This window comes from Pleurodeles waltl, chromosome 3_1, assembly GCF_031143425.1.
Source record: "Pleurodeles waltl isolate 20211129_DDA chromosome 3_1, aPleWal1.hap1.20221129, whole genome shotgun sequence".
Classification (NCBI taxonomy): domain Eukaryota; kingdom Metazoa; phylum Chordata; class Amphibia; order Caudata; family Salamandridae; genus Pleurodeles; species Pleurodeles waltl.
Window position 1 is genome coordinate 1906143490 of NC_090440.1, and position 24987 is coordinate 1906168476.

The 24987-nt window shown below is 45.9% G+C and overlaps 1 protein-coding gene across 1 annotated transcript in view; it reads right to left on the minus strand.

The window, feature by feature from the left end:
- LOC138285742 (caspase-10-like) overlaps positions 1–24987 on the minus strand; it is a 258567-nt gene that overhangs the window by 14520 nt on the left and 219060 nt on the right. Inside the window, exon 9 of the mRNA XM_069226075.1 lies at positions 19312–19798. Coding sequence (XP_069082176.1) covers positions 19312–19798 — 487 coding nt within the window. The remainder of the gene's footprint in view (positions 1–19311; positions 19799–24987) is intronic.

Below are 24987 nucleotides of genomic sequence, written 5' to 3' on the forward strand. Positions count from 1 at the left end.
TAAACTGGCCCAAGGTGGAATTTTGGCCTGTCCACAGATAAGCCAAGACAGCAGCAGGTTTGTCGCTGTAGGTGGTCTGGTACTGACTGTAGAGGACCTACCCTCAATGGCCAGTCAGAGGTAAGGGAATATGTAAACTCTATCACCTCTGACAAACACCCGGCAGGCTGAGGTAAAGCTCATTGAAATATGGTGAACTGAAAGTGTTTCGACACCACAATAAAGTGAAGGAAGCACCTGGGGGGTGGGCAGAAGGAAGTATGTGTCCTACTAGAACACCATCCAATCCGTAGGGCCTGAAGGACGGTATTCAGAAAACAATAATTTATGATCTGTTGCAGCCAGCTGTCATTCTTGGGCAACAGACAGTACCTGGAGTAGTATCCTGTGCTCCTCTCTGCCTTGGGGAACTTCTCTACTGTCCCTTCAGCAAGCAGTGTCTGTACTTTATCAGAGGGAACTGCAGCATGATCTGGAGCCTGAGGAAGAACTGTAGGAATGGGTGAACAGAGAGGAGAGGTGTGGACAAAAATGGGAAGCCATAACCATTATGAACAACCTCTATGACTCACCAGTCTGCGTTACTTGTGCACCAGCAGGACAGGCAAAAACTAATCCTGCCCCTTACTGACCACAGATGACTAATGGAGGGAAAAACAGACTGGCTTAGCAGCAGTCACAGTGGGTGACAAGGGGGCAGATGGCCAGGGCCTGTATCACCACCTTGTCCCCTGGACACATGTAAAGGCTGTGGAACATGTTGGACAGGTTCCAAGGGCTGCCTATGGTATTAGATAAGGCCACCCTAAAGAGGCCCCAAAATTTACAGACCTGCTGGTGAAATTGGTGGGCCAGAGACAACAAGCATAAGGAGTGATCTATAGAGCCACTATCTTTAAAGTGTCCAAGTCCAAGTGTGCATGTTCTCAAAAAAGTCATTAAAAGGCATATCAATTAAGGATGTCCACACATCACCGGGACAGCCTGTGTTGTACATCCAGGCCTGGCGCCGGACCACTGCATGGCCAAAGCAGTCCATGGAATCCAGACCAACTCGCAAAATGTACTTGAACTCAAAATTTTCATCATGAACTGTCTGAGCAAATGAACATCTGAACTCTTTTGGTAAGGACGGCAAGATATTATGTGCCATATCCCTAAAGGCAAACTGCACAATGGTACCATAGAGCTAGACTGGCAGAAGAGAATAATGTCTTTCCCTGCGTGTCAACGTTCTTTGACTTCCTGTCCCACAGACCAGCAGACCCGCAACAAACTGGCTGGAACCAGCGTGGCCTTCAGCAAAGATGTGGTAGTGCACTCGGTGCCAGAAAGAGACGTGGCGCATGCCTGGTGGGGTCAGAGGGCACAAGGGATAGCCCACTGGCAAAAGTCCAACAGGGGGGCCCTGAAAGATCCATGAAGGCTTACAATGGTGACAATGAATCATCCAAAAAAGCTGCAGCATCCCCTACCTGAATAAGTCTATTTGCTGAGGAGCCCACAAAGGCATGAAAAAGTTCTGGCATATCGCTCTGTGTATGGGATCGAAGATGGACAATAGCAGTGGAGTCGACTTCTTAGAATGCAGACGGTGTGACCTCTACCTGGAGTGGCAGCAGAAGGAAGGGGGAGAATCCCACTTATATTTTTAGTACTTTCACTGAGACCCGTCTTTTAACTTTGTCCAGGACTTATTAAAAGAGGGCGACCTAGATTTGCACCAAATCTTGGTCAGGAGCTGGACCTGGGACCTTGAGCAGCCTTATTTCTGGTGTTTGGTGATGTACAACTTTGCTTCATGCTCCCCGATAGCCTTAAGGTGCATAAGTGAGCACTTGTAACGGGACTTTGAGTCATGGTTGGAACTTAAGCAAGAAAGACAGAAGGTTTGCGGATTCACGACTGAAATGTTTTCAGCAGTCATGGGACGGTTTAAAACCTGCAGTCTTCAGAGGGAACACTGTCCTCTACGCACACTGTCGTAGTAGGTTTCTGGCAGTTGGTGAATAAGGAGGGAAGGTTTGGGAGTGGAGTGCCAGATCTGCATCAAAAGGCATGGAAAAAAAGAACTGATGTTAGCGCGCAGAGGTGGTGTTTATACATGATAATGTGATGTCACTATGGGATGCTGGGTGAGGTTGCCATGCAGTTCAATGGCACCACCGCCAGCGCACAGAAGCTGTTGCAGGAAGAGTTTCTGATCTAGACCGGTGCAGAGAGGGGAATTCAAAAGGTGATGAAAATGCATTCAGAAGAATCCATCAAAACGTATACATGCACCTGTTTTTTCCATTGAAATTCCCATAGTAGAGCTTGCTTTGCATTACAGCAAAAACTCATTTCTACCGTATTATACCAAACTTGGCATGGAGGTAGTGCCAATGGAAATGCAATGACTTGGCTTGAATCGGTGTAATCTGTTTGATAGTGCTTGAAAAAATGTGCTAACAAAAAAGTGAGATATCTTGGCAGCTGGGTTTTTAAACTGTTTACAAACCAAAAGTTTAACTTTAGCTCCACCAGTCATTTCCGGATAAAGGAAGACAACATCCAGGTTTGAGAACCCCATTATGAAAATAATAATGCTGAAGCCTTATGAGGCAGGATGGGTACACATTACCTACAGGGTGAACAGGCTGGAGTGGCTGAATAACCACGTTGTCCAATAAAAAAGAAATACAAAAAACAGGACCAGTTCCTTAACAATTTGTAATAGTTAAAAAATCTAAAACCATAAGGATTCATAATATCTCTTAGGGTTTCTGGACTATATCAACACACATGATCCATAAACAGATAGAAGAAACGTATACAGTTTTTTCAGAAGGGTCAACAGAGTCGTGTGTAAAAGACTCTATTCGGAGGACAGCAGCGAATCCTTGTGGATAGTTTGATAAAAAATAAATGTATTTTAAATTGGTAATAGGCCCTGATTTTGACTTTTTCCTGGACTTGTGCAGTGATAAGACAACCAAACACTATTAAAAGGTGCGAGCACAGAAGTTCCCTGCTAACCAGGACACTGGTTATTCCTAGGCCTTCCTGGTGGACATGAGCCTAGTTCAACTGACGTGGTGAAAGGCTGAGTCTTTGGCAGTACAACATAATTATAACATTTACAATACAGATGAGAATGGCTTGGCACTGCCATCCCTGACCACTACAAAATTCTTCTTTCAGACCTCGCCTTTCCCCATGGTGGGAGTACTGTGGTTATTACTAAATCTTACCTTGCAGGCAATACTATATCCATTCTTTTATTGAACAAAGTTGAGGCGCTGGTGGTTCCAAATGGCATTTCTGCTTCCTTCACTGTCAGTTTCTGTCTGTTCTGTAACCTCCCTCCCCCGTTCAGAACCTTTGCAGTTAACTACACTGCTGATTATGACTTTCAAAATTTCCATCTTTAATGTCCTGGGTGATTTTTACATCTGGAAGGAGGGAATCTAAGCACCATTAAATTTCCAGTCATAGTGCATAAATGACCATGAGCCAATAAAGATCCGACCCAACCCAGCTCATAAACGACACAACTTATTTTTAGGATTCCTCTTACTCACTCAGTCACCTACTACCCCCACAACCTTGCCTTAAATCATCACGAGTTCATAGATTTTTGTGTGTTTTCATAATGTGATCAGAATTTCCAGCTGCAGTAAATCAGCCCTTCATACTATCAGGTGATCCACAGGCAGCCTTCCTCTATTGGTGGACAGACTTGCTTCTGCTCTGGACTGCGTGGCACCTTTAACAAACAATCTTAACAGCAAAGTGAACACGCTGCAGGGTCCTGTTGCTTACTGGTGATTTTGAAAAAAAAAAACTCTAGCATGTGTGTAAGAAAAATTAACACATTTGGTGGAAAATTTAAATCAAGCCCACAAACAAAACTGAAATTCGCTACTTTTGTTCATATTTTGATCACAGCATATTAATCACATTGTCTCGGAAATTCAGGAGTGTGTTGCTGACCTCTGTTAAGAACTGTTAAGATTTTTATTCTAAACTTGAATGAATCAGTTGTGCTCCCCTCCATAACTCAGAACAGTCTGCAGTTCAGGTCGGCATGGTTTGGTGTGCAGCAAGATGGCGGATCGCTTTTGAGCTACGGTGAGCCCGCCACATAACACCAATGAAAACGAGAGGAGCACACTTGCACTGACCGAATAAATGCAGCGCTGAGCCTCCACTCATGGTGAGGCTTAAAAAAAACGGAGTCGGGTCATTTCTGACACCTAGATCTGCTGCTTCAACTACACGGCGGCCGCGAACAGATCCAAGATGGTAGACCCGAGTAAACGAATGTTGCTCGGCAGACCTGATTAAATGGGAAGTTAAAATAAGCATCTCCTGGCCACTCTGGGAATAAGCATCTCTGGACCACTCCGGGAATAATGAAGCAAACAATTAGCAGCATACTTGGCATTACTTAACTGAGTGCTTGAAGGCTTTGAAGTGACTACCTCCCCTCCCCTGCGCGCTCCATGGGACCTGATTTTAAAGCTAACCTGGGCCTCTCGCGATGCAACTCATTATCCTGCAAACCGTGGATCTGCACCATCAACCAGGAGCTAACCCCTGGTTTTGCCTGCCATTTCGAAACGGAACTGTGAGTACATCGAATGCTTGAATGTGAGCGGCGATCACAAATTCAGCGCCAAACACATTCTTTCTGATGGATACAACTACCTGTGGATTCCTCACCTCATGAATACTCCCATGGCGCCAGCATTCAACGGAAATCTTCTTACTAGTCTCTGCACGTCGACGAGGACGTCACTCTAGCCCACGCGACGCCGTCTGACGTCATACAGGCAATAAGAGGTCCTCGACGACGTGCGGACGTCAGTTCCCTTTTTTCCGTGCATTCGAAACGGTTATCTTCGAGGGAGCAACTGTTACTCTTGCGGTTACAGTGTATATCTTGCTGCGTAGTCTTTCGCTGTGGAAATAATGTCGCAGAGAAAGTCTGGATTTAAGCCTTGTCGTGAGTGTGGAGGCAAGATGTCGGTGACGGATCCTCATTCCGATTGCCTTTGGTGTTTGAGCTCCGACCACGACGTCTCGACTTGTGATTCATGTCAGCACATGAATCCAAAGGCCCTCAAGGAACGTGAGGCGAAGCTGTTTATGGCCAAGTCAAAGGAGAAACATCACAAGAAGTCTTCTTCCCCAAGACATCGGCGTCATCGAGACTCCCGGCGCCGTAGAGAATCTCGGCGTCATTCAAAGGAGACTCGTCCCAGGTCTCCGGATCGGCGCCGAAGGACATGGGAGGTCAGTCCCACGGTTACGCCGCATCCTTCGACGCCGTTGCCCTCTCCGGCGTCTCCAACTTCACCTGGACAGGCGTCGGTGATTGAGGTATTGGAGCCTCAAGTGTTTTCTCCGGCGCAGACGCCGAGGCCGGCGTCGGGGTCGCCTCCGAGACAGGCACCCCAGTATCCGGCTTTTCCCACCCCTGGAGCCGATAGTTCCGCATTCTTGAATGCGATGTATGCCATCTTCCAACAGATGGCTCCAGGGGGTGCTCCGGCTGGGCCTTTGGCCTTTTCTTTGGGTGATCCTGCGCCTCTTCGGCCGGCACCCTTTATGCCCTTTCTCCCGTTTGGGAACGTGGGCTCGGCGCCAGTGTCGGCGCCGGTGGCCGCTCCGGTGGCTTCAGAAGGATTGGCCCCGGGGATTTCCATCCCGTCGACGTCGGGATTTCGGCCTGTGACTCCGGTGGGTCCATCTGCTTCAGCTGCTCTTCCGATCTTCGACTTCGGCGGAGGCATTGTCGACTCCGCGTATTGAGCAACGACTTCATTCAAGGAGACGTGCTCTCCGGGTATTAGAAGAGCAGGAGTACCAACGAGCCCTAGAGGAAGGAGAGCTAGAGGACTCGGGTGATGGGCTGCGTGGACTGGAGTCGGCCAGTGGGCTGGACACTTCCCCTGAGTGGGACCTTTCGTCCCCGGGGGAATATACTGAGGAGGCTGCTTCCTTTCATGCAGTGGTACGGAAGGCAGCTAGTTTTTTGGACCTGCCTTTGCCGGTGGTGGAGGCAAAACAAAACCTTTTGACAGAGGTGTTACATCCGGCCTCAGCCGCGGCGGAGCCTCTGTTACCATTTAATGACGCTCTGCTGGATCCGGTGTTAGAGGTGTGGAAGAGGCCGGCATCTTCCCCAGCAGTTCACAGAGCCGTGGCCAGGAGGTATCGGACGGCTCCAACTGACCCTGGTTTCCTATCTAGGCACCCTACGCCGGAGAGCTTGGTGGTGCAGGCCTCCTGTTCGTCCAAGTCAGCGCCTGGTTCTTTTCCGACGGTGCCTGGGGACAGAGATTCAAAGAAGCTAGAGGCGCAGTCGAAGAAGATTTTTTCGTCCTGCAGTCTGGCGTTAAAAGCCACCAATGCAACCTGTATCCTGGGGAGGTATATTCATGCTCTGATGGATGACATTTCCTCTTCGTTTACAGAGCTTCCCCAGGGTCTTTTGGATCTTGTCTCAAATGCCCAGGCTGCTGCGACCCAAATTATCCAGACGGGACTGGATACCACCGACTCGGTAGCCAGGGCAATGGGCACAACTGTGGTGGCAAGGAGACAGGCCTGGCTCCGTAACTCGGGCTTTTCGGCAGATGTACAGTCCACATTGTTGGATCTCCCGTTTGATGGGGACAAACTGTTTGGAGCTAAGGCTGATTCGGCCTTGGAACGTTTTAAGGAAAGCAGGGCCACGGCTAAGTCATTAGGGCTCCAAGCTCCTTCTTCCATGGCCTCTTCCAGATTCTTCAGGAGGTTTCGTGGATTTGGGCGTGGCTCTTCCTCCTCTTCCTTTCGGGGGAGATATCAGCAACCTGCTTCTTCCCATCCCTATAGATCTTTCAGGGGGAGAGGTAGGGTCCGCACCAGAGGAGCCTCTCAGCAGCACTCTGCCTCTTCCTCATCCTCTGGCGGGGTGCAGCAGGGGAAGCAGCCTTAGGCTTCCACCATTTCCCACTCACTCCTCTCCTGTAGGGGGAAGATTACAGCATTTTCTCACCAAATGGAAGACTGTTACATCGGACACTTGGGTTCTCAGTGTTGTGGGAAAAGGCTAAACCCTTCCCTTTCGGGAGTTCCCGCCCCTCATCCCGCCCCGCCCTTCGTATTGTTCAGAAGAACACCTCCTGTTGCTAGAACAGGAGGTGCAAGTCCTCCTTTCAAAGGGCGCAGTGGAGTTGGTCCCGGAGCAGGAAAGGGGTCGTGGAGTTTACTCAAGGTATTTCCTGATTCCCAAGAAGGATGGTCGTTTGAGACCAATTCTGGACCTGAGGATCTTGAATTGGTTCCTCAAGCAGGAAAAGTTCAAGATGCTGACCCTAGCACAGGTGCTTTTGGCGTTGAACATGGAAGACTGGATGGTGTCTGTCGACTTGCAGGATGCTTACTTTCATATCCCGATACTCAGGTCACACAGGAAGTATCTCCGGTTTGTGGTGGGATCGCAACACTATCAGTTTGCGGTCCTTCCGTTTGGTCTTACTTCAGCACCTCGAGTCTTCACGAAGGTGATGTCGGTGGTTGCGGCAGAACTCAGAAGGAAGGGGATAGCAGTATTCCCTTACTTGGACGACTGGTTGATCAAAGCCAAGTCCCCGGAGCTTGTGTCGCATCATCTGCAGTCAACAACCCAGTTGTTGTTCGACCTGGGTTTTTCGGTGAACGAGCCCAAATCTCACCTAGAGCCCTCTCAGCGCCTCCTGTTCATAGGGGCAGTACTGGATACAACATTGGGTCGGGCCTTTCCTCCGCCTCAGCGGATTCAAGATATTCAGGATTTGGTTCCAATGTTTCGAAATGGAGCGGTAGTTCCAGTCCTCAAGGTCCTTCGTCTGCTTGGTCTTTTTGCCTCCTGCATTCTGTTGGTCACGCATGCTCGCTGGCACATGAGGGCTCTTCAGTGGTGCCTCCGAAGGCAGTGGTCTCAACACAGAGGGGATCTAGAGAGTACTGTCAAGATCTCCAGAGATGCTGCTGTGGATTTGAAGTGGTGGATTGCAAGCAACAATCTTTCACAAGGAAAGCCGTTCCAGCAGTCGCCACCAGTGGCCACAGTCATAACGGATGCTTCCACTCTAGGGTGGGGAGCTCATCTGGGGGATCTGGAGATCAAAGGTCTTTGGTCTCCAGAGGAACAGATGTTTCACATCAATCTGTTAGAGTTACGGGCTGTACGTCTGGCTCTCAAGGCCTTCCTCCCTTCCCTTCGTGGTCAGTCGGTACAGGTCCTAACGGACAATACTACCACGATGTGGTACATAAACAAGCAGGGAGGAGTGGGGTCGTACCTTCTCTGCAGAGAAGCTCTTCGACTATGGTCCTGGGCAAAGGACCATCGGATTTGCTTGATAGCAAACCATCTGGCCGGAGTTTTGAACGTGCGTGCGGACAGTCTCAGTCGCCACTTCTCGGCAGACCACGAGTGGCGTCTCCATCCAGATCAAGTCCGTTTAATCTTCCAGAGGTGGGGGTTTCCTCGGGTAGATCTGTTCGCCACTCGAGAGAACGCGCATTGTCCGTTGTTCTGCAGCCTTCAGTATCCGATGCAGGGAGCGTTGGGGGACGCGTTTCAAATAACCTGGTGCGGCCAGTTGCTTTACGCGTTTCCTCCCATACCCTTGATTCCTCGAGTATTGAGGAAGATTCGCCAAGACCGGGCTCTAGTAATCTTAATAGCTCCGGATTGGCCAAGGAGGGTGTGGTACTCCGACCTTCTCCAACTCTTAATGTGCCCGCCGCTCCGTCTCCCTTTCAGGGCAGACCTCCTCTCGCAGTCGCAGGGGCAGGTTCTACACCCCAACCTCCAGAGTCTGCACCTACATGCCTGGAGATTGAACGGGGCAACCTGAGTTCCTTCTCTCTCCCGCCTGAGGTAGTGGATGTTATATTAGCGGCCAGGCGACACTCCACTAAATCTATCTACGCTAATAGGTGGTCTAAATTTGTTGCGTAGTGTGGAGAGAGGCAGATTGATCCTTTGCATGCTCATCTATCGGACGTTTTGTCTTTTGCTCTATCTCTGGCGCAGAAAGGTTGTGCAGTGGCTACCATTAAGGGTTATTTATCGGCCTTGTCAGCCTTCATATGTCTTCCAGACCAACCATCTTTATTTAAATCCCCTATTGTTATCAGATTCTTGAAAGGTCTTCTAAATCAATATCCTCCAAAGCCATTCGTTATGCCGCAATGGGATTTGTCCTTGGTCCTGACTTTCCTTATGGGGTCCCCTTTTGAACCTATGCATTCTTGCCCCTTGAGGTATTTGGTTTTAAAAACAGTCTTCCTGATAGCTATAACATCAGCAAGGAGAGTGAGTGAGTTGCAGGCCTTATCAGTAAAGCCCCCTTATACAACTTTTTATGGGGATAAGGTGGTGTTGAGGACCAAGGCTGCTTTCCTCCCGAAGGTTGTTTCACCCTTCCATTTGGCTCAGGCAATTACTTTGTCCACGTTCTATCCTCCGCCTCATCCTTCCAAAGAGGAAGAAAGACTGCACCGTCTGGATCCAAAGAGAGCGTTGAGCTTCTTTATTGATAGAACAAAGGATTTCAGGCTGGAGGATCAGCTGTTTATTGGATACGTGGGCAAGAGGAGAGGAAAGGCAGTCCACAAGAGAACACTATCCAGGTGGGTTGTTCTTTGCATTAAAATATGTTACTCTTTGGCAAAGAAGGATCCTCCTGAGGGCATTAGAGCTCATTCCACCAGAGCTAAGTCGGCCACTTCGGCCTTGGCCAGGGGTGTTCCTGTGGTCGACATCTGCAAGGCCGCAACTTGGTCGTCCCTTCACACTTTTGCAAAACATTACTGTTTGGATTCTGAGGTTAGAAGGGACGGCCATTTTGCACGGTCAGTGCTGCAGGATTTCTTGGTTTGACCATTTAGGCACCCACCGCCGGGCGTGGTACTGCTTTGGGACTCTATTCATGAGGTGAGGAATCCACAGGTAGTTGTATCCATCAGAAGAACGAGTTACTTACCTTCGGTAACGACTTTTCTGGTGGATACATTAGCTACCTGTGGATTCCTCACGGTCCCACCCGCCTCCCCGTTGCCTTTCTGGTCTTATCAAGTAATCCTTGAGTGCGCTCCTCTTGGTCTTTGAGGGTGCAATAGATGTGTATATAATATATATTTATATATATGTATATATGTATATATCTTTGTGTATATACTTGGTGTGTGTATATATATTTTAAAAGAGAAAGTTTTATATATATATTTATATAAAAAGATTTACAGTTATTCATACAATGTTGTGTATTTTTACAATATAATGGGATGTTGCCTTGCTCTTTCATTGCATTGCCTGGTTGTTCTCATGCACGTAAAAAATGATTGGTACTGACGTCCGCACGTCGTCGAGGACCTCTTATTGCCTGTATGACGTCAGACGGCGTCGCGTGGGCTAGAGTGACGTCCTCGTCGACGTGCAGAGACTAGTAAGAAGATTTCCGTCGAATGCTGGCGCCATGGGAGTATTCATGAGGTGAGGAATCCACAGGTAGCTAATGTATCCACCAGAAAAGTCGTTACCGAAGGTAAGTAACTCGTTCTTCAGCTGGTATACTGTTGCCGTAGTAACTGGGACCTGATATGCTCACTCCAGGAACGCATTACAGTCTGATAGTATCGACCACACGCTCTCGAAGCACTCAACTCTAGTACAGTGGGGAGCAATCTCGGAATCCTCCTGTGACACAATGTATACCAGCGGCGTGAAGGCCTCTAGATCACCCTATGATGTGACCACTCTATAGAGGTATACTGAAGTGCACTAATCACCCCTGTGGATCTAATCAGTGACTCTCAGCTTTAGGGTCTGTTCTCCCACTTCTAGACAGGGGCATCTTTGATCACATAGCCCCCACTATATCAATCTAATGTGGTCTGCTATTTACTATTTACTACTATTTCACAAAACACAGTACACTTCTGAAGGATAAATCTGATCCACAACATGGCGGAAATCAAAGAATCCACCACAAAGGAAAGAGAGTCCAAACCCACCCTAAAATGCACATAGTGCTTGCCCCATATCTCGGAGTCACCTGTAAAGGGCCAATCAGTCCCGCTTCCAAATTCAATACTATCTTGTGCAAACTGAACACAGTACATGGCATGGCTCAAAGCACCAAGACGAACACTTACTTACTCCAAGTGGAGGTGACAGGAATACGCAATTACCTTAAAGACTTAAAACTAAGGGTTACTGCAGCAGAATCAAAGATTAGTATGGTAGAAGATTTCAACAATGGTCACTCTAGGAGAATCTCCGGTTTCGAAAAGGACGCATCAGGTCTACAGTTACAGCTAATGACGCAGAAAGACTGGAACCGAAGAAGTAATCTCTGCATCTTTGGGATCCCCGAAGGAACTGAACCTACCCACAAATCGGTTGCTGACTTTATCTCCAGGATGCCATCTTCCTTACAAATGTCCTTCAACAAAGATTTCAAGTTCGAGCGGGCCCACAGGGTCCCCACATATAAATCAACACAGCAACACTAAGACCTCTGATCTTCAAACCGTTATGGCATCAACATACAGAACAAATTCTAGCACAGATAAGGAAAATCAAGGTGGTCATGTGGCAGAACCACAGAATCTTTGTTTTACAAGACTACACGAAAGAAACTGTTATCTGCCGGAAGGGCTTTCTTGCATAAGGAAACAGCTCACGATGATGACGATCCCATTTGCTTTTGCCGGACCGTTCAAATTCTGCATTAACTACAGAGGCCAGACCAAAATGTTCTCAGATCCGGCAGACCTAGCTAAGTCCTCGACAACAAATCAGAGTCACGGATGGATACTGAATCTTCCACCAATGACCTACTGTACTATACTCCTCTGTGACCGTCCATTTTATGGTTTCCACACCATAAAACCATTGTCATATCCTTTCAGTGTTACTGTTTTTGTTCTATATCTTTTAACCAGGATACCATGACCTTTATATTTTGCATAAACGCTCTGTAGCACTAGCGGCCTTGGATCCTTCCCGTAGGAGTTCACCTCCATAATACAGTCTTAGTTGACCCTGCCTGTAACATACATGATCATTACCTGCTATTTTGCCTTATGAATGCTCTTGTGGAGCTCAGTTTCATAATTAAGTAACTAGCTAACTGCACTGCATGTTTAAATGCTTAGTTACTGTACCATGACAATGTTCTATATGCAACTTCTTTTTACAGCAAGGTTTGAATGGTTCAGGAAAATGCCAGCTTTTATGCTCTCTAAATATTATCGCCCCTCGACACCCAGAGTTTGACATCTAACTATGGGCACCCACATCCCAGCCTCACATGTCATAGATAAGGACCAACAGCTGCTTTTAGTTTTCTACCCTTGTCCAGACTATGCAAGAATGCTCCCATAGACTGTAGAACGGGTCTCATGCAACAGGGCTCTAGCTGTGTTCCTACCCGTTTTCTTCACTCCCCCCTGCGAACACTGTCTCAACAGACCATCCATGGTGGGAAGGGCAGCAATATCAGCCCATTTGACACCAATGAACCCCTGTTATGTACTTGTTGTTTGATCCCACTACCTTTTCTTCATCTCCCCGCCTCACTATGTTACCCTGTAGAGGTGATATACAGCCAACGGCTTACTCACATAGACTATGGGTTGACCCTCCCCCCACCCCCAACACCGCCGACAACCATTACATCATTTACACATGACATCCATTAATGTACTATCCCTAGATACTAAAGGACTGAACCACCCAGTTAAAAGAACAAAGATATTGGACAACTGTTGTAAGAGTCTGGAAGGCGACGTGGTACTTCTTCGGGAGACGAAGATTGGTTATAGAGAGGCATTGTCCATGAGGAGAGGGTGGGTGACTGATGTAGTGTGCTTTGAAGCTTCAGGGAAGAAAAATGGGACACACTTTCATCTCGAAGAATTCTGGCTTGTCAGTAATTTCATCTGAACAAGACACTCTGGGAAGATGGGTACTTACTAGACTGACAGATGGAAGCCAGGGCATATGTACAATGAACATTTATGCCCCTATTGCCGATGACACTGCTTTCTGAGTCTATGTTAACAAGAAATGAACTTGAAGTTCCGCCTAACTCCAGATTGATTGTAGGAGGAGACTTTAATCTCCCAATGGACCCCATCCTAGATCTCAACTCTGCATTACAATTTAGAACCCCCGAATCACACAAGCAAATGATTAATATCTGTCAAACACATTGCTTTAAAGATATCTGGAGAATCCAAAATCCAACTGGTAATGATTTTACTTTCTTCTCACCACCATACTCTAGTTTCTCTCACATTGATTATCTTCTGTTCTCTGACCCTCTTCTTCAATTAATCTCCGTCTCTAAAATCCACCCTATTTTGGTATCTGATCACACCGCAATCTCCATGTCCATCCAAGTAACGCCCACTAAGGAGAAAAATAGATTCTGGGGCATGAATGAAGAAATTCTAGATAAACCAGAGGACATAGCAGACCTCAATAAGGAGCTAGTCCTCTTCCTTAAAGAAAACATGCATTCTGTCTCCTCACTCGTGATCGTATGTGATGCGTTTAAATGCTCAATGAAAGGATAGATAATCAAACACATGTCCAATAGAAACTACCAGATTAAGGCAACCCTTAAAAAGTTTGCTATGGATATAAAAAATAATCAATTTTCAGACAAACTAAGAACAAAGACACTCTAATAAGATTAAGCAACTGAAATATACATACAATACTATTGTCAGTAAATAGGCTTATTTAAGGGTAGATGCCCAAAAATCAAAACAACTTCTATTCCTCATTAGGGCAAGGAAAAAACTCTAGCAGCCATACTTATGTTTAGAAACACAACCAATACTATCTCCCATTTTAAAGCTCAGAATGCAACTATGAAATATAAAACTAGTGAGATTCTAGATATATTTATTTAGGGACTTTTACGCCAATTTCTGTAGCCCCCCAGACCCACTGCCTGAAATCTGAATGTGAGACTTTACTTTGCTCACTTCCTATTAAAAATGTCTCAGAATCTGACAAAGCCCAGTTGAATAAACCCATTGATTCTAGTGAAATTCCGAATGCCATCAAAACTGGCAAGGCACCAACACCTGATGGCTTTCACATATCTTTCTATTAAATGTTCCAAACTTTCCTGATTGACCACCTTAAAAACACATTAAACTGCTTTGTCCAACAAGGGAGGGTCTCGGGGACCGCCACTGACGCTACAATTGTTGTTATCCCCAAAAAGGATAAGTACCACTTCGATTCAAAAACGTATCGCCCATCTCGTTACTTAATATGGAAGCAAAAATATTTGCTAAAATCCTAGCAAAATGGATTGAAGCCTTTATCCCAAAATGTATCCATAATTCTCAGATGGGTTTTGTCAAGGGGAGAATGGCGAGAGGCAACATCTGCACCTTTTGCCACATTATAAAGGCGGCAAAATATTCTCCACTCCCCACTGCAGCAATTGCACTGGATGCAGAGAAGGCCTTTGATAAGGTCTAATGGCCCTTCCTGCATGCGGTTCTAGAAGCCCATAACTTACGAGAATACCTCATTAGCATGATGATGGCCCTATACACCAACCCTAGAGCAAATATTTGGATAAACAGAGAACTCTCCTCCTCTTTTGACCTTCATCAGGGCACAATACAAGGGTGCCCCCGTCTCCTCTTTTATTCCTGCTAGCAATTGATCCGTTAGTTCTCTTAAGTGAATCCTCCCCAGAATCACAGGCTTCCAATTTGGCCACAAAACTTATAAGTTCTCAGTGTATGCCAATGACATAATCATTTACCTGGAAGATAGAGAACAAGTGATCCCTGCGTTAACTACCATAATAGAAGACTTCTCACGGGTCTCTGGCTACACCCTTCAGAAAGATAAAACAGAAGTAATCTCCTTAACCCTCTCGTGTCGCTACACATCTGGGGGACTCTGGCCTTAAATGGCAGCCAAAACAGCTTAAATATTTAGGTATTTGATTTGCCAAGGGCTTACTAGAAACCCTCGACATAAATGAATCCAAAACCACCAATAATGCTAAAAATGTGCTAGATGTCTGGTCACCCAAGCATATATCCTGGTAGAGCAGACTCCAAACTCTAAAAATTATGATTACCCTGATTATTAATCTCACCACCTCCATGTTGCAATTGCAACTTTCTCCCTCCTTCTTCCATAATATGGATACACTGACATCAACCTTTCTATGCAGCAGAAAACGAGCTAGAATTTCCTACAAAGCTCTAAGACGGAACTGCCAGGAACGGGGAGGGGGAGTGGGGGGAGGTGGCGGGGGCGGGGATCCAAACTGGGCTTTATGCCAAACAGCTTTCCTCTCTACACAGGGTGCTTGTTGGCTACTCCAGGATCAGACTGATCCCCCTCAGTGGTTTGTTAGTGAGAACTCCATTTGCTCACCCTTCACCAACGCTGCATACAAACAACTCTATGGCAAAGTTCAGACCACCCCAATCCCAGAAGATCCTTGCCGATACCGCCTCTATTCTCAAATCTCTGGATAAACTGTCACAAGTTCCACACCACAAATCTTTAGTGACCTCGCTCTGGAATAACCTCAGACTTAAAATAGACAACATGACTCACTCGTGCCACAAAAGGTATCCATATAACTTGTATGACGACAAAGGGGAACTAATCTCCTTCGCAAACTTAGCAGCTTAACACGATCTTCCTGACATTCAATTCTACAGATTCGTAAAACTTAAGGTGAACTGTCCAAACTCTTATGGACCAAAAAAGCATCTATCATCCAACAACTGCAGCCATGGCAATCCACTGACCATTTCCAAGCTTTTCCCACAACATGTACAAACTCACTGCTTAGCACCAAATGGACTAAACAACTGGGTCATTCTGGACTGGCCCATATATCCGAAGAAGACTGGCTAAAAGTGGGTAAAAATGCTCTCCAGAATAAAGTCGCACTTACACTGATCCAGTCCAAATCTTTCTCAATAAACTTCCTACACTGGACCCTAGCAAGGCTACATAAGACGAAACTAAGGGATAGTGAGAAATGTTGGAATTGTGACTTGGCGCCTGGGCCTTAGGATGTTTTACTGCTCCTTCTACCACCTTCTGACCTCCTTTTGGTCTTTTAGCCAAGACCAACTTAATTCCATGTTTAGGACATCAGTCACCCTTAACTTTCCACTAGTTATGCTGGGTCCGTGGTGCAAATCTTGAGACTTTTAATCTCTCAGAGAATGACATGGATTTAATGGATCTCCTTCTATCAACGGTGATCAAAGTAATCCTATCAGAATGGAAATCCTTTAACCACATCTCCCCCCATATATGGTGGGCTTTAGTGATATACCTTAGAGGTGCAAAAAAACTAAACGAGGCAACACACCTTATGGCCAAAACCTCAAACTCATTATGGCACACATTAGACCACTTTATAGAAAGTGAAGGAACCACTGCACCCACCTCCTAACACCAACCCCCTCACCCTTCTTCCAGGACGCCTTCACCCCCCCCAGTTGGCTGGTTACACACTCCCCTTTTTCTCCACGTTAGAGGCGATACATAGCATAGCAACCAATGACCTGAAGTCTTAACAGATCCACCAGAGACAGGAAGACAAGCTCCTGTTCTAATAGGCTCTATCAACCTGTATTAAAGTTTTGGATACTTACCGTGATGTCCAGTGAGGCATCATATAGTCAGAGACTTACAGGTCGGTTTTATACAATTATTTGTCTGTATCGCTTCTCATTACTGTGTATATAATTATATAACTTGATATGTACCTGTTTTGTCTTCTCACCAATAACCTAACAAAAATTAATTGGAAGAAAAAAAAAGTATTTTATTTAATCAGTAATTCTCTCGGGTCTGTCCCCATCAGGACTCACCCTTATGACTTTTGGTCCTCTGACTCACAATTTTACCACTGCCAAGTTGAATTCTTTTGGCTGTGCCTGGCTTTACCCTGACCATATCTTTTGAAAATTAGTAAATGTTACCCCTTGGTGACCCATGTATGCAGTCCTCTCATGTCATCAGCACATGTATTTATCTCTCTAGAAGAAACTCACTAGAGATCCATCGGTCCATGTCAACTATTGGCCTAATTTCCAACTCCTTTTTTTTACAACGACAAAAGAATCAGCAATCAAACTTCAATGTTTCTACTTTTTGTAGGATCAGGTCCTCCTTCATCTCACATCAGCTGGTTTGTGTGGCCCACAAGACAGACTCCTTGCGGACTGCCTCATTTTGACAGCCTTTATGTAATTCTGGATTTTGGAAAATTGGCGGTGCTGTACTTCCTTGATCTTTCTTCAGGATTCAACATAGATTCACACTCCGTCCCTTTATTCAGTCGGAAAGTAATTGGAGTCAGTGATCTGTCCAGAGTTGCCTCACATTTTGTATTCTTGACAGGAGCAGTCACCACTGCTTATTATCAGACTTACTGTGCGGTGTCCCTCTGCATTCTTCCTTAAAATTCTCTATTCTTTAATATGTGTAAATATAACACCATTTTGTTGGCCTCATCAGATCTCATAGGTCCCAATTATTTGCTGAAGACACTCTGTTTAAAATAAGAGGGTCATCTACAATTATGAGTTGACTCAGGAGTAATTCCAAAACTACACCAGTGACAACGCATTTAGGATGGAAACGAATCATATGAACCTAAACATGGAGAATTTGCATTGTCAATAAAAAGCATGATTCTTCTTGGTCTAGTATTTGAAGCCTAGCTCCATATGTCCTCTACCTGTCCCAAAGTCCCACACCAGCAATTTAGGCATCATGATTGACTAACATCTCTCTTTTACCACCAAATATTTAAACTTGCATCCCAATGTTTCTTGATCTTTTGTACTCTCCTACGATCCTCTCTATGCTCTCTCTAGTCTTTTGGACTGTGAACTTACCATAGCCGTGGGCAGGGTGGGGGTAGTCATCACTAAACACTTATTTAAATATCAGCACCTTGTTTATGTGGAATATATTGTATAGCCAGGAGTTTTGAGATGCGCATTGGATCAAAACCTTAGAAGCACATTGGGTAAACAGGTTTTCACCAGTTCCAATAATGTTCTTTGAAGTCTAGTATTGCCAGTTTAGTAATTAATAAGGGGCGGTGCCACATGCTCTTACAGATAGGAACCCACAATTTACTTCTTATGTGTTTATTTTAGGGCAATTCAGTGTCATCTGTGGTCAATAATTTCATAAGAGATAAAAGACAACGCTGTGGTTGGTCGAAAACATGGCCCAATATAGGAGCAGCTTCAGTGCAATGATATCTGATGCACTATTAAACCAAAATCTATATTTAAATTGTGCTCCACCAAATTCAGAGGAGATTCAGCTTTCTGTCAGTAATATCAAGGTGCAGCTTGTTTTGATATGTACGTGCAAGCCTAAGTGTGGTGCAACAGAGAGATGTACATCGATTAAAGTTGGAGAGAATATTCTGAATTGTGTGCTTCCAGCAGGGAATAAGGGAGATGTTGGAATCTCGAAAGCCCACAATTTACTACCATATATTTCAGCAAAAGTGCTTAGGATTGGTGAGCATGTCAAATTATCATATCTGGTCAATAAATAGGTTGACTGACAAACTGGATTCCATGTATACCTTCAGAATTCAGTATCTGCTTTCATTCTATTTTACTGAAAAAGTGAACCACCCATGTAATGAAATGTCTGAAGATCTCATCGCTGATTCTCAATGATCAAAACAGACATCCATAATGGCTCCCTAATTCCATAGACCATCAACTTTATCTTGTTTACAGTCTGTGTTTAAGCCTTGCACTACCTGGTCACACCCTCAAGTTGTCCATGCATCAATATTTCTTTAAACAACATTAATTCGTATTTTCTGTGGAGAACACTAAACTCATTCTTGATGTAGTTTAAAAACAGATTGACCAAAACAGTTTCAAAGTTAAAAGGAAATGGCCATAAAAGGATGGTGCAAGGACACAGCCTTTTCTAATGCTATAACAGCCCTTATCCTTCCACTTGCCAAACCACAAGCTACCCCTCCTGTTTGTATGCAGAGAGGTCAGTCCACTAATGTGTAGATTCGTCATCCTTTAGTCCATCTGTGTCTCATATAATAACCTTGTCAGACTGATTTTCACTCAGCCACTCATAAATGTGGTTAAGTAGTAATTTTGTACATATTTTACCTCATGCCACCAGTACTGATATTGATCCATAATGAGTTGTGACGCTTTAATTATCCTTCTTACCCCACCCTCACACAGAGATCCATTACTTACCGGGGTACCAAGGCCACCAGATTCTTACAAAGTGACTGAATAAACCATGTTCCAGCTGTCACATGCCGAAAGGAAGCGAATCCATCAACAGTGGCCATGCCCAAAAGGAAGTCAGCATCTTTTGGAATGCTTTTAGGAAGTTCTCTCTCTTGGTCAGAAGTGGAAGCATCTTCCTCGAGTAGCACACATGACTGGGAATCCTTGCCCTGACAGGCCTGGATGAAGAACAATTTAGGTTTCTCAGTCAAAGAGGGACACTCTTTGGGGGTGAAGTGTGCTGTAATTGCCTTGATGGATATAAGTTTGTCATCTGTTCCATATACTTTGCCCGACTCGCCATGGGACAAAATGCAGCAGACAAAACAGTCCATGCCATCATGTATTTTTTTTTTGAAGGTCTGCATGCAGTCCTTGATGTCAGCTGCTGTTTGGTCAATATAACAGTGAACCTCCAGACCCAACCAGGTGAACACCTGTTTAAGAGCATCTATTAGAAAAAAGAAAAACATTAAATTCAAAATGAGCATTAGCAACCAAGAATTTCCAATTGATTCTACATCAACTAGTGGCTGAAGATACTTTTCTTTGGCCAAGTCTTAATCAAACTTAAAATTCCAAATGTAAAATATTTAACCTGTTTCACATTTTTCCACATCCTGCCAAAAAATATTCACAAGGCTTCCCCTACTTTTGGTAAATGTAGAAGTTCTGAGTGTAGTTTGATAGGTCCTACTTTCTGTGGCCAAACCAAATGTCACTAATAAATCAAACAAAGCTTTGAAACATGCTTAAGTAGAAACAACATAAGGTGCTATCTTCACAGTGCCTTTCTGCTCATTATAAAAGACACGGACAAAGCTGGTGTATAAAATGAACAATGTGCAGGTTGGGTAGCAATAGTGCAACCTTTACACAAAGAAGAGGTACAACATAGACTGCTGTAGCTAAGCAAATTTCCCTCACACAAAAATTAGGTAAAGCATTTTAATTTATGTGGAACATTCATTGAAGAATAACAAACCACCTACAGACATACATGTGTCTCTCTACCACTCCCTTTAAGGCCCCTGTCTCACAAGGCTTGCATCTTCATAAAAAAAGAACTTTGGCCCTCATTCTGACCTTGGCGGTCTTTTCGCAAGACCGCCGAGTTACCGCCGCGGTGAAGACCGCCGACCGCGGCGGTATGCCGCTGTGCGCATTCTGACCGCTGGGAGCGTTCCGCCGGAAAACCGCCAGCAGCCACACTGGCGGTCGGCAGGAAAATGGAGACTGGTCAACCTCCACCGCCACGCCAGCAGAACACCGCCCACAGAATTACGACCCACATTTCTGTGTGGCGGTCTTCTGTTGGCGGTCTTCTGTTGGCGGTCACCTCCCCATGGCTCCTGTCACCTCCCGGAGGACCAACGCACAAGGTAAGTTGATCGTCCGTGAGGGGAGGGGGTGGGGGGGTGTTGTGTGATGTGTGCGTGCATGGGGGTGTGCGTGGGAGTGTGTAGAGGGGGTGTGTGAGTGCGTGCATGCGGGCGGGGAGTGCTGCTGTGCCTATGGGCAATGTGTGTAGTTCGGCGGGTGCGCATGTCGGCATGTATGTGTGCGGGTATGTGTCCCCGTTGTTTATGTGTGTGTAGGGGGTGTGTATATGTGCATGTCGGGGGTGTGTGCATGTCGGGGTGCGTGTATGTGCATGTCGGGGTGGGGGTGGGGAGGGGGTTCGTACCACCTCTGGGGGGTGGCAGGGGGGTGGAGGGTGTGGGGGGAGGACTCGGGGGGGCAGTGGGGGGTGGGGGAGACCCCTATCAGTGCCAGGGAAGGAATTCCCTGGCCCCGATAGTGCCTACCGCCATGGTTCGCATGGCGGTTCCCGACCGCCAGAAACCGCGGCGGTAAGCAGGGTCATGATACCGTTGGCGGTCTTGGGTCGACCGCCGGACCGGAGTGCGCAGACTCCAGCCCGTCGGTCATGACCGCCGTGGCTGTCGGAGTGGGGAAGTGGCGGTCGGTCGCGGCGGTGACCGCCGCGGTCAGAATGCCATTTTTAATACCGCCGGTCTGTTCGCGGTCCGACCGCCGTCTCTCCGCCGACCGCCAAGGTCAGAATGAGGGCCTTTATGTCTTAATTGTCAAATGAGGTCTTAACCAGCTATTGATATTTTTGTACCTGAATAGATACTGAAAATCTGGATTACTGCTTTTCAGGTATATACACAGGGAAGATGTCCACATGTAAAGACTTCCTTCAACTGTGTGTCGATGGAAGGCTATCTGGAATTAGGGAGAATGCCCTCTAGAATAATACAATTGCAGGTATTTTGTGAAGTGGGTGATATGGTCGTAGAATATGTGCAATCACATATCTAAGCACCTCGTCATTTAACCGGGATGCTAAAGAAGGAATATGTTACTTATCTTGTAATCATCTGTTCTTTGCGAATAGAGCTGTTGATTCACATGTTGTGCAATCTCCTGCCATCTAGTTTTTGACTCTGATGGTAAAATTTCTTTCAAAGACATCTTTTGAGTCACAAGGTCTTGGTGATTCCTCCTCTAGGTGCAGATGCTCATGTCACTGACCCCATTGTTGAATTGTTTTTCGCCCATAGGGCGAGTATAAGAAAGGAGTAGTCCTATAGAATATGAGTTACCATGTAATAGAAAGGTAAGAAGGTGGGAGCAAGCAGATCTATAACACCACATGCAATAAACAAATGCACACAGTGGAAGTAACATATTCCGTTCATAGCATGTGTGGTTGTGGCTACATATGCTATGCACATCTGAAAATCATGCCTTTTGTAAGCAGTGACTAGCCAGGGATGACGTAGGAAAGTGGCCTTGTTTGCAGTACCATCCCCCACTTTTTACCTGACATCTCATGTTAACTTGACTGAGTGTGTGCTGGGATCCTGATAACCAGGCCCCAGCACCAGTGTCCTTTCCCTAAACTGTACTTTTGTTTCCAAAATGGGCACACCCCTGGCACACAGCTAAGACCCTTGTAAAAGGAACCAGTGGTACCAAGGGCTCTGTGACCAGGGGGTCCCTAGGGGCTGCAGCAAGTAATGTGCCACCCTATGGGACCCTTCACCAAACACATGCACACTGCCATTGCAGATTGTGTGTGTTGGTGGAGAGAAAAAGGTAAAGTCGACATTGCAGCGCTCTCAGGATGCCATGCCCACAAACCACTGCCTGTGGCCTTACAGCCCTAAGGCAGGGTGCACTATTCTACAGCTAAGGGCATAGGTGCATGAGCAATATGCCACTAAAGTGTCTAAGTCCATTCTTAGACATTGCAAGTGCAGTGTGGCCATATCAAGTAGATGGGCTGGGAGTTTGTCATTACGAACTCCACAGCTCCATCATGGCTTCACTGAAGACTGGGAACTTTGTAATCAAACTTCTCAGCACAATAAACCCACACTGATGCAAGTGCTGAATTTATTGCAAAATGCCCACAGAGGGCATCTTAAGAGATGCCCCCTGTATTTTACCCAACCCAAATCCACACAATCATGTTTTGTGAAAGTGTGTGGACTGGACCAAGTGGCAGCTTTACGGACATCTGCTATGGGAACATTTCCAAGGAAAGCAATATTAGCACCCTGTCTGCTTGTGGAATTAGGTCAAATGTGGGAAGGAGGTGTCCTTTTGGCTTTGTAATAATAGGTCTGGATGCACTTCACAATTCCCTCCTTATAGATGGCATGTCCTTTATGGGGTTTAGACAAACAACTGTAGTGTCAGACGACAAAGTTTGGTTCTGTCAGTCAGTGTAATGCATAAGAGCACGCTTAATGTCTAGAGTGTGGAGTGCTACATAGTCAGGTTGGGGAAAGAAGACGGGCTTCTCAATAGACTGGTTAAGGTGGAAGGCAAAGACCACCTTAGGTAGGAACTTGGGATCCGCACTAAGAACCACTTCATCCTTGTGGACTTTGCAAAAAGGTTCTTGAAGAGTGAGGGCTTGCAATTCACTGATGCGCCTAAGTGAGGTGATTGTAATAAAGAGGGCAACCTTCCATGAGAGAAACTGAAGAAGGCATGAGTACATGGGCTCAAAAGGTGGTCCCATCAATCTGATAAGGACAATGTTAAGGTTCCGAAAAGGGGTGGGGAGTGTCCTGGGTGGGCTGATCCTTTTGAGGCCTTCCATTTAAGAGTTTATAATATTCTCCATTTTGCAAGTAAGCTACTATAGTGGCAAAAAGTAACCTGACTGAGGTAGAGAAGAAACCTGACATTTGAAAGTGAAGGAGATACTAAATGATGTCCTGCACACTGGGGGTAAGTGGATTAATGTTGTATGAGCATAGTAGTGCATGAAAAGCTTTCAGTTAGCAGTACAGTAGGTGTAGGTGTACATGGTACATGTGCCACTTGTGTAAGGGCTCCGATGGGTGGTTTTGGCATTGAAGTAAGTCGATGATCAAGTGCATTAGCAGAGTCCGTCCTCAATTCTGGGTCCTTGCTTATGTGTTGACTGGAGCCCATGGAGGTGGATGCGTAATCCTCTGGGGCATCTTCTTCTTCCTCCTGGAAGAACTCTTCTCTGGATGCAAGGGCAATGGAGTGGATGTGCCTAGGCCTGGGCTGGCGGATCAGGAGTTCAGGTGGCTCACCAACACCCTCATCCTTGCTCTTCTTTGGTGGTTAGGGGTTTGCTTCCCCAAGATGTCAGGTGTCTCTGAAGTGAAATGGACCATGCTGGTGTGCGCCCACTGTTGATCTCGGTTCTACGTAGTTTCCTTATAGCAAAACGCTGAACAGCAGTAGCAGCAGCTCTCACCGTGGTCCGTCGAGAGGCACAATTTGCCTACAGTGTGTAGGTCAGCCCAGGGATATTTAGTGTGACAATGAGGGGATCTTTTGAAACGCATCTGTATCATCACCTCAAGAGTGTGGTCATTCATTAAAAGAGAGGCTGGGACAGGTGTAGAAAGTAAGAGTCGGCTGCTCGTCACCAAAGGGACTGATGGATGGAACTGACATACAAGTAAAGAGTGATATGTTGAATATTGTACTAGTGACAGGGTGGAAGTCCGCGAACCCAAGGCCACGACTGGGATCAATTAACTTGTCGATACTGAAACACGCTGAATCACGTCTGAACCCAATGGTATAATAAAACAATTTAGCAATGGAGTTGGTAACCATGTGCATTTACATTAAAGGAGTCACCGAGACCTCGTGACTCAAAAGACGTCTTCGAAGGAAAACAACTAACAACGTCCAACTAGATGGAAGGAGTATGCACAGGATGTGCATCTACAGCCTCACAAGTTAATTCGTCTGTGTTTCGATATCTGTTTTCAACATCTGATAAGGTATGTCTGTAAAAGGTGCAAGACTAATGCTGTTACGACTCTTCCAAAGCTTTGCCCTCCATTAAAATGTATGTGTAATTATTGGCTCTCTCGTGAATCATAGATATTCAAGATTAGGAATGCAAAGGGAAGTTTAGAGAAACAACTCCAATCTTCTAAACTTGCCCTCGCCACCACCCCTAGAATCAGGAAGAGCACAGTGGGAGGCAGATCCTTCTCCTACCTTGCAGCGCAGACCTGGAATACACTACCTACCCACCTCAGGCAGGCCCCCTCGCTGAATCAGTTCAAGAAGGACCTCAAGACCTGGCTTTTCGCCTGATCTGCACACTTACGACAGCACCTT